Here is a 13,211-nt window from a genome sequence, read left to right on the forward strand (position 1 = left end):
AACAATGAAATACCTCCTATTATTCGCGCAGGTGGTACAAAACTAAACATGTTTAGTAAATAAAACGTAAAATAAAATGTATTATGGGTTTTAATTTAAAGAAATCACAAATCGCAATCACACCAATTAATGTACACCACATTTACATCTTCACAACATTTGTTTTTTTTTTTTTTTGGAATTAGAAGTACGAAAAAACTTCGAGGTCAAAATTACCCATAAAATTATGATATTTTCATCTGGTATCCCTAACATGATTGTTATATGTTGTTATGCAGCTAAATTAAGAAGAAGTTTAAAAATGGACTGTTACCTACCTACGTAATTTGGGCGGATAATTTTACAAATAAATAATTGTGATATTTTTATTGAAATCATTTGATTCTACATTGCTTTGAAAGTAACGTAATTTTATGATGTTATTCTCACATATTGCGTTAAGAGGAAGGTGTAAAATACCGTACTTACGTGTGAAAGGTAATGATCTCATATTTTTGCTCAGAGCGGCTATTACAGCCGATTACAGAACAATTCACCATTATTTTATCAAAGTTCAAGCATTCAAAACGCTAACCATCACTATATTTCATAAGAGAAAGCACAATTTCATACAAAACAACAATAATTAAACAAGCAACGAACAAACATGACATGTCACGTACTTATTTGTTTGCCACAACCTCGGTTGTGGCAGCGGTGGAAAAGTGAAACTATGACAAAGACAAACAATAACAGCGCTTTCTCTGCTACTCCTACTGAAAGATTCACAATACTATCCCGTGACAGCGCCATCTAGTAGAGAGTAGCTAAAATCGAAAAAACGGTAACGCGAGGGCTAGCATGGAGATATTGGCTGGATATTGGTGATACCGCGTAATATCAGTATCGACATTTTATTGATAATAAATGTAAACTAAGTAGTAAAAGACAAATGAAATAACCCTAGATTTTTTATATTTATTTATTAAAGTTTTCTAAGTTATACATTATAACAACATTATAAGTTTTCCAGTATAAGATTCTAATTTGACCTTTCCAGTAATCCGATTGTCAAAAACCTGTCATGTCAAAACTTATCGAAGTTCTTATCATTCTCGTGAAGTCGTGATAATGAAAATAGAAATAAATAAATAAAATACTGTTGCTTGATACACTGTTTTAGCAAATAAGTAAGTGGGACGTAACGGTAATAAGTTTAATAAAGTATTGATTGTAAGTGTAGTAAATTTTGTCTCATTCATATATTAGAGCCTATAAATATTCTATATTCTATGAATGAGAATATTTTGTTGTGTTCACATAAAATAAGGTTTGATTTGGATGATACTAGTTTGTTATCATATCATTCAAAACTCACTAATTTAATTACTACCAGAAGTTCGGAGCAATAGTGAACCGTAGTAGTACCAAAATAAGGTTGATTTATTGTTTTGTAATGTGTTTGTAATTAGTGAGTTTTGGTTGTCACTATCACCTGACGATTTATCGGTAAACATATGCAAATGACTTTCAGTTTTGCTGGATATAAATACGTCTAGTTAGCAATGTTTTGGACTTCCGGTTCGAGCGCCATCTTGATAGTTAGCATCGTGATTAATTACTTTGTTTTTTGCTCATTAATATTGTTTAAAGTGTAATATCGATAGATTATTATACAGTAAACTAATGTGGTAGTGTGCAGTGAATGGAGAATTAATTTTGAAGCGCGTTTAACCACCATCTTGGAGTCAACGGCCGGTAGTCCACGTGCTTCTTGTAAAGTCTAGCTATCGATTTACAAGAGCTAACAAATCACCGTACACTGTCTTGTACAACCGTACAATTTTTGTCGTTTTTAAACCTCTTACTACCTTGATACTGGCGAAATAGTCCCACTGGGCTGAAGCCATAATTTTAAAAGAAGAAGAAGAAGCAATGTTTTGTGTTTTCTTACTGTTATTCACTCTAACCGGCAGATTCCCGGGTGCATATAGTTTTCAAGAAACTAGAGGTGTTCACGACAGCATGATCACCAAAGTCATGCCTAAGACCATGAAAGCTGTTGGCCTTTACAAGTACCTGCCGATTGCAGAAACCGAGAGCCTCTTAAATTTGGAGGTTCCCATTCCAACCTTGAGAAGTACTGATCTGTTGGTAGAAGTTAAAGCAACAGCTGTTAACCCTATAGATACAAAACAGCGGGCACCTAAGCCAGTTCCTCCTGCACAACAATTTGAACAATTTCCTCGAATTTTAGGCTGGGATGGTGCAGGTATAATTGCATCTAAAGGTGAAAATACTAAATATTTCAATGTTGGTGATGAAGTCTTTTTCACTGCCGACTTGAGAAGAAATGGATCTAATGCTCAATATGTTGCCATAGATGAAGTTATGGTTGGAGTTAAACCAAAAAACTTTACATTTGAACAAGCCGCTGCAATGCCTTTGACTACTGTCACGGCCTATGAGTCTTTGTATGATCGGCTGCTGCTCTCGGAAAACGATAAAGGGAAAACTTTATTAATTATTAACAGTGGTGGCGGTGTTGGTTCTGTGGCATCTCAGTTAGCTAAGAACCTAGGACTGAAGGTTATTGGCACTGCTGCCCGGCCTGAGACGGAAGCTTTCAGTCTTCAGCATGGAGTAGACATTGTCCTTAATCATACCAAAGATTTATTGCCTCAATTGGAAGCACATGGATATGGGAATGGAGTGGAATTTATACTGGTTAATTATGACCCATATCCCTATTGGAACACCATAATGGCGGCTGCTAAGCCCCAGGGCAGGATTTGCCTCATTGTGGACAGCAGTGGTTTGGTTGACATAAGGCAACTTAAAGATAAGAGTCTTACTCTCGTCTCTGAAATGATGGCAACAAGAATTAAGTATGATACAGAGGACAAGAACAGATATCATGAAATCTTTGAGGATGTAACCAGAATGTTCGAAGCAGGTGTATTAAAATCAACATTGACTAAAACTATGTCACCAATTAATGCTGAAAACCTTAGAGAGGCCCATAGGCTTTTAGAAGAGAAGAAAGTCATTGGAAAGATTGTCCTCAGTGGATTTTAAACTTATTTTTCTCAAACATGCAATGAAATATCGTCCTTATGTGCGTCAAAACAGGCTTCAAAGTATCACGTTTCGGGCGGAGCAACTCGAGAGAACTGTAAAGGAATTTCATACGAAATTGAAGGCCTAGACCGGGAAGTATTTTTTTTTAAATTTTAATGTAAACATGGCGTCTGTGTTCATGAACAGGCTAAACAGCTGAATTATATTTTTAAATTTTTTCCTAGTGGCTGAATGGTTATCGGACCAAAAATATCCGCGTTAACGCCTATTACACACGAACTGATATTAAGAATACTAATCTGTATAGCCCGCTACATACTACACGGCGCAAAGCCGCCAACGCGAGTGTGGAGTTGTGGAGTCGATTTCTCTGATTAGCGAATGCTCGTCCGTATGGGGCCTAAGGCCTAAGTCACCAGAGACCATTGACAATATTTAAAATCCTCTGCATTTATAGTTTGTCAAAGGACTGTCTCATTTCAAACATAGACAGAGAGAATCATACTATCTTTGTCTTACACTAGTACTAGTACCCAAAAGAAAAGGATGAGTATAGTATTTTTTGTTCTTATTTATTGACAATTTGGTTTGACCAACTATATCAGGTTGTGTATAAGGTCTGTTCGAACACTACACACACGAAATACGCACAACTTCCGTAAAAAAAACATTGTGTAGGGATTGGAGGGTAAATTAAAAAACTTTTGTCGAGTAGCTGGATTTTATATTTGTGATTGATATTTATAAATAAAATTTCAATGTGAGTTCCGATGATAATAGCGACGAAGAAATTAACTGTACTCCGTCGCAATTGAGGGCGGAGGCAGAATTAGCAATTAATAACTTGTTGCCGCCAAAGTCGAAAAAGAAATTTGTTTTTTTGAGTGGTGTATTTCTTTATTTCATTGCATATGTTTGAGAAAAGCACCTACTCAGCCGGCAAGCCCTTCTTTTCCGGCGCCTGCAGTAATGTACTATTATGATATCTGTGTCCTTGATGTAAAGTAAAATAAAGTTATAATTTTGTTACTTATTACTTTATTATTATTTTTGGCCTTTATGGCCATACATTAAGGTAGTAGGTAGTGTCAACCAATTTGATTCCTAGACCTATCTTTCATTTGATATGTAACACGATATAGTTTGAAAAACTTTATTTTTTAATTTTCTCATTTACCCCCTAAAAGTGGTCGCCAAGTTTAAATTTTATTTGTTTACGTTACATGTCCATCTTTGGGTCACAAACTTACATATGTATACCAAATTTCAACTTAATTGGTCGAGTAGTTTCGGAGAAAATAGGCTGTGTCAGACGGACAGACAGACGCACGAGTGATCCCATAAGGGTTCCGTTTTTTTCCTTTTGAGGTACGGAACCCTAATAACACTGAAGACAAGTACTGTACAAATATCGTGAAATCCTGGAGGATATAATTGAGATGCTTGAAGCAGGGAAATTGAAGTTTACATTGACTAAGACCGTGTCACCAATAAACGCTGAAGATCCGAAAAAGGTGCATAGATAGAAGAGAAAAAAACCGGCCAAGAGCGAGCCGGACTCGGCCGAAGGTTTCCGTACCATTACGCAAAAAACGGCAAAAAATCACGTTTGTTGTATGGGAGACTCACTTGAATATTTATTTTATTCTGTTTTTAGTATTTGTTGTTATAGCGGCAACAGAAATACATCATCTGTGAAAATTTCAACTGTCTAGTTATCACGGTTCATAAGTTACAGCCTGGTGACAGACAGACAGACAGCGGAGTTTTAGTAATAGGGCCCGTTTTTACCCTTTGGGTACGGAACCCTAAAAATCGATTGGAAAGATTTTTCTTAGCGGATTTAGAGATATTCCTATATTTGCATATACTCGTCAAACACTTTAGGTTTCAAACGTTTTTTTGGGCAAACTCAACAACAGAAGTCACTACGAGCTACGTAAATAAAACTATTATTACCCTCATAAACACATGTGTTTATTTCATTAATGAGGCTGTAGGACACTGGGATCAAATTCTTTTCCTTTGAAAGGGGAGCCTTCGGCATTCCATGCTCTCTTAAGAATTTCTATATTCTTGATTTCGTCACTTGTTGGTAATCCCTTGAGTTTCTGCTCTTGATTCCACTGCAGTTCTCTTACCTACAACGAGGATTTATTTGTTATAAATATATGCAGGACTGTTGCGCCGCCTGGCGGCTATTTCATAACATAGTTCAAGTACCTTGTCGATATGGTCTTCTGGCAATTCGTTCAATGGCCTTGAACAATCAATTTTGTCCAAGTCAATAGCTTCTTCACTATTAACTAGTTTCGTCCACCAGCGCTCCTGTACCTTCTCTGAAATGATAGATAAATCTTATAATTTATTTTAGATAGTAACTATTAGCGATGAAACTCTCCCACTCTTACAAATTTCGCATGTCTGGTGTGCGAGCAAGACATTGCTATATATGTATGTGCATAGCACTGTCTCGCTCACACACCAGAGCGAGCGGCGTCCGCATCAAGTGTGACATGCGTATTAGGTAGGTAGTGTGAAATTTTCATATAAAAATACCTGCAATAGACCGACGACGGTAGGTAAGTATCAAGACGATGGTAAGGTCAAGATTAACCAAGGTACCTACAATTTCATTAATTCACTATTATTCATCATGACTTTCCATGTAACAATAGGTTTCTCTAGATTGAATGGATTAGAATTACTAATTGAATAGCAAATCCACACCTGCATTTTTAATGACATAAGACATAAACTATGAAGAAACAGTGATATAAAAAATCTATAACTATGTAGGTACTTTGGAATTAAAGTAGGTAAGGTCAGTATGGGCATAGAGTAACTTATACTAGAGCGGTACTGTCATAGTAAATTTTGTAACCCCAGTAAATTCACTGCCATCTGTAGACACACTTTAAAACTAAAAATGAATATTTATAAAAATACGATAAAATGTATTTAAATATGAATAAATGATTTTTTTTATTTGCATTAATTATTTTTATGATTTTGACCCATGTTCTTTCACTGATATGCGTTAAAATTGTTAAATAACAAACGAAACCGTCAACGCCATCTATACGACAGTTGGCCAAAGCTAGTAGCGCCCTCTTAACGAGAATCAAATTTTCTTGATTTTCGAGGCACGTTTTTTCCTTAGACTGTATCTATCTATTACGGAGTTATATCTATCTTTGGTATGGGTAAGTGTGGCTGGCCTTCACTTTGGGGCCATTTTATGAGTTGATTAGTGTTAATTGCAAGTTCGTACATAATATATATGTATACTACTTGTGTTTAGTGGCAAATGTATGAACTTGCAAGAAATATTAATCACTATTTAAACAGGCCTTAAAGATAATTAAAATGACTATAACACCTATATGTACCATGGATTGCAGTCAATAAATGAAATGAAATAATGCTAGACACACCCATATTGACCTTACATATTTACTATAAGTATGAAGATTATAGAAAAAAAATTGTAGAAATAAATTAAGTGGAAAAAACACTGTCTTGGGTGGGACTTGAACCCAAATTATAAACTGAAATAGATAACATACACTAAGGAAAAAAGGGCCAAATCCACCGGTGGCCGAGGCGGGAGTCGAACCCGCGTCTTCAGCTTACGCAGCTAACATCCTGACCACTAGACCACCCATCCCAAATTTTCAGGTGTATGCTATCTTTGAAAAGCTAAGCGCCTTTGACGAACTCTTAAGGGTGAGCAATGTGTGCTTGCACCTCTTATACTAGCAATTTATATATAGTAGTGTGACTACTTAAAAACACAAATCAAAAAATATTTCATAAAATAATTTGATTTGTTCCCTAATCCCTAGTTTTGTAATTCCTAAAAATCTTTATAATTTAAAGATTTTTTCACTTGCACTTTTTCAATAGAAGTAGGCTGCAGGCTGAGTGACTAGTGTGAGTGAGTATTATTAGAATTCACATTTTTTTTTTTTTATCTTTATTAAAGGGCTTTTTCGAGTGAACGAATATGTCGCCCCATAAAACATCACTTAATTAACAAAGTTAAAAAAAAAACAGCCAAATCTAGTATGTACATCACACATTTCTGTCCCTCAGACCGCACTTAACAACATTTAATACCTTTCCAACTACATCGGACATGGGATTCGATAGGTAGGTATTACATAACATTGCCAAGCTTTTCTATCGTACTTGCCATAGACAGGTAGGTAAATCTTGCCAGTTTTGCATCAAAAAGTGGGAAGCAAGTCATTAGTTAGTTAGTTTTACTGGGCATTTTCCGCAAGTCGACATCCAATGTGCCTATTTTGCGTGAATACGAGGTAGGCCTATTCTAACCACCCCAGCTCGTTCATGAAACCTAGCAAGGTCTTCAGGTTGCTAACTGCCTCCTTCAGTGTGCACGGATTCCCTAGGTATTTGCTCCTGTGTACTTCTACCTGTTTACAGTCCAGGAGAATATGTTTTGTTGTTTCTTCTTCTTCCACACACGCTCTGCACATGGGGCTGTCCGTTTATGCAAGTCATTATAATAATTACCTAAATGGATTAACAATTTTCCCCCACTGATGGTCCAAACACTATCGCTGGCCTTGATCTTGTACTGCAGCGTATCCTTGATAATTGTATCACCATTTCTGTATGCAACATATATGTCATTTGGATTGATTGTTACTTTCAAGTCTTTTGCCGACTTTATGTCTGGAGGCAGAGGCACAGTTACATCTGAAAATTATGACAATAATGTGTAACTTTTACTGTCTTAGATTTTTATAAACATAAAACATTATATAGTAGATGAACTGAATAAATAATTTACAAGTAACAATTCACGTTGGGTTGGTACAGCAGAAGGAGCACATCTCTTCCTATATTATCTTCTCTTTTTTTATCTGACTGTGGCTGTGACATACATATACAATTACAAATACAAGTTCTTGCCACATGACGGTCTTCCTAAAAAAAAATATATGCCGGTCTTTCCCACATTGGCCTTAATTAGAATAAAAGATTAACACATTCGCAGACACTAATGCTATAGCCCCCATAGCAAAAGGAAGGTGGGAAATCCTATAACAAGGTGGTCCAAGGATATCATAGCCACAGCTGGAGAAAATTGGCTAATCAAGGCAAAAGACCGAGAAAGGTGGAAAGATAAGGAGGAGGCCTATACCCGATAGGGGTCCTTAATATAGTAAAATGAAAAAATAATAATATTAGAAAACTTTTACTATGTAAAACGATTTAAGGAAAAATAAAGGCTTAAATAAAATAAATAAATGCTATAGCATTCATGTAGTTTTTTGTTTCCTTTGGCCTATGACACATGACGTCACTTACCATCCGCAAACATGTTAGTTTAAAATGTGGTTTTCATATAGAATGACAGAATACACATAGTAATGTTGGCATGATGTACTTCAGGAATACAACAATTAAATAACAAACCATTTCTTTATTTAATTTGCAAAACAAATGTTGATATTTACCATTTTCTGTGATAGTTTGTGACCAGGAGTATTTATCTCTCACAGCACCATTATATGATTCACTATTCTTTTGCACAGGGATAACCGGTGGTTTGTATTCTGTTTTTGTTTCACCACTTGATGACGCTTCTAGAATTTTTCTCTCCGGTTCTGCAGGCTGAGCAACTTCAGCTTCAATAGCTTCATTTTTTAATTGATCTTCTTCATTCTCAGCTGATACTTCAACTTCTTGGGCCACCGTGGAGCACATGATCTCATTGTTAAAGTTGCCCGGTTTACGGGCACCGTTTGTGCCCTTCCATTTTTTAGGATCGCATGTTCTTAAGACCTTTATGACTAGCTCTTCTGCCACTCCGGGAGGAAAGCCCATGTTCTCATAGGGGCCGTCGGGAACATAGTAAAAGTCCGTACTGAAATAAAACAGTCTTATGCTATTAAGTTTCATAAGTATAGGCTAGACTGTAACTAAACAAGACAAGTTTATGCTTACCGTCTAGCAAGGAAGTTGAATATTGCCGATAAAAATCCTAGAATTGACTGTTCGTTTACTAAGATAGATGATAAAACGTCATCGTATTTGGCAATATTGGAATCCACCGACATATTGATTGTGTTACGGATAAAAAACGAAGAAAAGTTTGATATATATTATTTAACTGAATATGATCAGGCGTTTGTTTTTGTGCTGGAAAGACACAGACAAGCGACATACGTCACATACGTGTTATGTCAATAAGGAGCGTTCTAATATTAGCAAGGTGATATTATTTATTCTAAAATTATAAAGTAAAATATAATCCAACGAAGAATGGAATTTTATGTGATATGACATTTTATTACTATTTTCGTATTGTTTAAAAAAAAATATCATTTAATATCATTTTGACTTGAAATGTACTAGTTATTATAGTAATGTATAGTGTAAATAACAACTAAAATCAATAAAAGTATTGCGATATCTAAACGCTCTTACAATAAAAAATGGCGGTTAATGACAGTAGCGACATTTGTAGTGTTGCTAGTGTTACCATCGGTTCTACTATTACCAGTATAAAACACTGGCGAATTGGTAGTTTGTAGCAGGGACCGGCCCGCTATCCCTTATCGGGGTTTTATAAGGGTATTGCATAAGGCTTAACTCACCATAGCCTTTGCCAGACGGAACCCTTTGTTTTGGTTTTAAAAACTCTTATATAAAGCTACCACATTTGAGTAATCGGTAGCCCAAATACCCTTACAAAACCCTTATCATCCGCTCATCAACACCTTGCATATTGCTTATAAGGGTTAGCCTTATAAAGGGCTTTCCTTTTAGCATATAAGCGTGCTAATTTAAGTCGTCTACCTTGTTCATAAAGCACACATTACTTCGAATCCGAGCGATCGTCGGCGGCGACGGCGGCGTTCTTTGACTAGGCACGTATTTTCTTTCCTCTTCATACACTACCGTAGATATATACTAATCCTGTCTCTTTCACGCAAAGGGAAACCTTTATAAAAAGCGCTTAAAGATAAGGGTAACCCTTATTAAGAGCTACCCTTATTTTGGGTTAGCTTTTCGGTAAGGGTTAGTCAAAGGTAAGGGTATGAATGGGCTTGCAGTTCAAAAGGGAAAGTCTTTCAATGTGTTAGCCGTGTTTAAGTGTCGCCCATTGAAAGGGTTTTATCGCGGAAAGGGTTGTCCGGTTCCTGGTTTGTAGATATAGCTGGTCCAACAACTTTGTCAGTGGGAAAAGGCGCGTAATTCAAGTTTTCTATGGGATAGAAAATTTGAATTTCGTACCTTTTTCTACTGACAGAGTTGTTCGATAGACATGACATTTTGTCAGTAACAGTAGAATAAAAAAAACCCTAAAAACTTCATATCCATCTTTTTGGGTTAAAATAAAAGCGATAGAAAAAGACAGTATAATTATTTCTGGTTATGCCCTCAGTTTGGGCTAGAGGCGTAGAGGGCACGCAGAGATTTGCGTATACCCTTTAGGGTATTCTCCTACTAGTCAAATTAGTTTCTTTTTAGAACTGTCAAAACGATTTGCTTATATGGAATTTATATGAAACGTTTCACAATGACGTCACGGTCAACTCACCTACTTTTGATTAAATAGAAATTGTCAAATTTATTAAAACATTAAGCTCATTTTACTTTAAAACATTACATTTAAATTAACTAACAAAAAACACACCTTAAATAAAAAATAATTTTACACAGCCTAAAATAACCCCCCCTGCATCGTACCTAATTATCTGGTGATTATGAAATAAAGCACCAGATAATTATTAGAAATATTAATTAGTGAAATATTAATTTATTTATTTTAAATACAGTGTTGGCAGGATCTGGAAAAGTGGAGTGCTCTCGTTTCGGAGGCCAAGACCCTCTTTGAGTCGTTGAGCCATGTTAGTTAGTTTAGTTAAATACAGTGTAATATATTGTTCGCTAGGTCAAGTCAAGTCGCTTAAATTATCTAAACCCTTACATTTCTGCGTCTTCGAAATCGGTCTGTTCGGTTCAATGCTCCTGCGCAGTGCGCACTCCAGTTGACAGTACGCTGCAAGATTGCGCCGAGTAAGCGGCTAAGCGCGCACCGGCGAGAGGCAAAATAAGTAAAAAAAAAAAGAAATTTTATCTTCGTTATTTGCACCGTGCTTTATTTAACCTTGTGCTTTATGTGCTGGAATATGCTCAGTCGCACTTTCGGCTAATCCTGGAACATTATTAGATTGCAAATACGAGTGTTACCCACCTGTTGTTTTAAACTAACACTGAGCTTTTTTCTAACATAATTATTTTACCTCAGTTTTGTAACTTTTACTTACTATTCCCATTTTTTAGGGTTCCGTACCTCAAAAGGAAAAACGGAACCCTTATAGGATCACTCGTACGTCTGTCTGTCTGTCTGTTACAGCCTATTTTCTCCGAAACTACTGGACCAATTAAGTTGAAATTTAGTATGCATATGTAAGTTTGTGACCCAAAGACGAACATGTAACGTAAACAAATGAATTTAAAACATGGGGGCCACTTTTGGGGGGTAATTGTGAAAATTAAAAAATAAAGTTTTTCAAACTATATCGTGTTACATATCAAATGAAAGAGCTCATTGCGCGAATCTCAAATATATATTTTTTATAATTTAAGAATAAACAATTTAGAAGTTATTCAAGAAAATAGGCAAAAAATTACCATTCCCCCCCCCTTTATCTCCGAAACTACTGGGTCTAAAATTTTGAAAAAAAAATACACAAAATAGATCTTTACCTATAGATTACAGGAAAACCCATTAGAAATGTGCAGTCAAACGTGAGTCGGGCTTAAATACTTAAGTCTTTGATCCGACCCCTACGGGTTTTCACTCACGTTTCACATAAAAAATACATTGTTTGAATTATGTAATGTACGGAACCCTTGGACCGCGAGTCCGACTCGCACTTGGCCGGTTTTTTTACTAATAATAATGCTTATTAATGCTATTTCTTTCGGTCTTTTGTTCCTATTAAAGCGCGCTTTTTCGCCGGGAACGATGCGGGGTGGGTTATTCGATTAGTTTTTAAAAATTAACTTAGTTTTAGTTTTATTTAAGAAATGAATGAAGACGTACCTTCTTTAAATACAACAGGAAAATAATTTTAATTTAAACATATCATAATGAACATAATGATTTATTGTAATTTTAATTCTAGACATACTTTTTTTTATTATTCTCAATTAAGTTTATTGATTGTATTACAATGTTAGTAATTGATTTATTGACTTTGATGTTGTTCATAAATATCTCATTAAAGCGCTTTGGGTATAGGTTTGTTTTGTAGCATGTTTTGTTTTGTTTGCTTGCTTCAGGGTATAAAATGGGAGCGCATTTCTAAAATTATGGCCCTTGTGCCAACTTAAAATGCTTGCTCAGATGATGGTAGCAACTCTTCCGAATAAGAAACAGAATGCCACGGTACTCGTACTCTTAATATTCGCCAAGAACAAGATTTCTCTGATGCCTGTTCCGAACCACTTTCAATACCGTCATCCATGGAGTTATAATATTTCACGTTAGCGTTAAGTGTCAACTTTGCTAGTTTTTGCTAAGAAACTTGTTTTCTTACTTTTTTTCTCAATTCTGTACATTTAGCAATGTAGTCTAAAAACTACATAACTGAAAATGTAAGTATTGGACAATGTCGTTTTTTAACTATCATTTATCACTCAATTTCAAAAAACACTACCTTGGGCTTTAAAGGGTTAAAATAATTGCACAGTCTGCCATGTATTGGCTGTTATAGCTCAGTGGGTCCATAAATTAGAATTTTTTTAGGACTGTAAATGAGAGAACTTCTTTTTTTTTTCAAGGACTATAAAATGAGAGTAAAACCACGAGTAAAACTATACTTAAAACTCGAAGAAACTAAATAAATCCATAGCAATAAATTACCTAGTTGTGAAATAAGGTATGTTGTCAATGAAGCGACATGTTTTTACCTTGGTGACAACTTGACAAGCTCTTAAATGAATAGAAAATCTAAATTTTTAACACTGGTCGTAAATATGGGATGCCAGTGCGATAAGATAAAAAATTACCATTTGGTAGAAACTATATTTGGAGCTGGTATCATTTAAACCTGTTTTTAATTTACATTCCCGCCACTTGGAGGAGTCGCATCGCTTTC

General features: G+C 35.6%; 2 protein-coding genes across 2 annotated transcripts; one reads left to right on the forward strand and one right to left on the reverse strand.

Annotated features, from left to right (window-relative positions):
* The first annotated feature begins 1,496 nt into the window (after positions 1-1,496).
* On the forward strand, positions 1,497-3,386 carry LOC134744294 (zinc-type alcohol dehydrogenase-like protein SERP1785). The gene is made up of 2 exons (XM_063678060.1): positions 1,497-1,532; positions 1,904-3,386. The coding sequence occupies exon 2, from the start codon at positions 1,915-1,917 to the stop codon at positions 3,055-3,057; it is 1,143 nt and encodes a 380-aa protein (XP_063534130.1). The 5' UTR covers positions 1,497-1,532; positions 1,904-1,914; the 3' UTR covers positions 3,058-3,386.
* A 1,624-nt stretch (positions 3,387-5,010) lies between these two features.
* Positions 5,011-9,238, reverse strand: LOC134744295 (nudC domain-containing protein 3). Its single transcript, XM_063678061.1, has 5 exons — positions 9,043-9,238; positions 8,553-8,962; positions 7,603-7,788; positions 5,284-5,399; positions 5,011-5,201 (listed from the first exon to the last, which is right to left on the reverse strand). Exons 1-5 carry the CDS (start codon positions 9,153-9,155, stop codon positions 5,046-5,048), a joined length of 981 nt encoding a protein of 326 aa, XP_063534131.1. The 5' UTR covers positions 9,156-9,238; the 3' UTR covers positions 5,011-5,045.
* Between the last annotated feature and the right edge of the window lie 3,973 nt (positions 9,239-13,211).

The sequence above is a fragment of the Cydia strobilella genome, chromosome 9, assembly GCF_947568885.1.
Source record: "Cydia strobilella chromosome 9, ilCydStro3.1, whole genome shotgun sequence".
Classification (NCBI taxonomy): domain Eukaryota; kingdom Metazoa; phylum Arthropoda; class Insecta; order Lepidoptera; family Tortricidae; genus Cydia; species Cydia strobilella.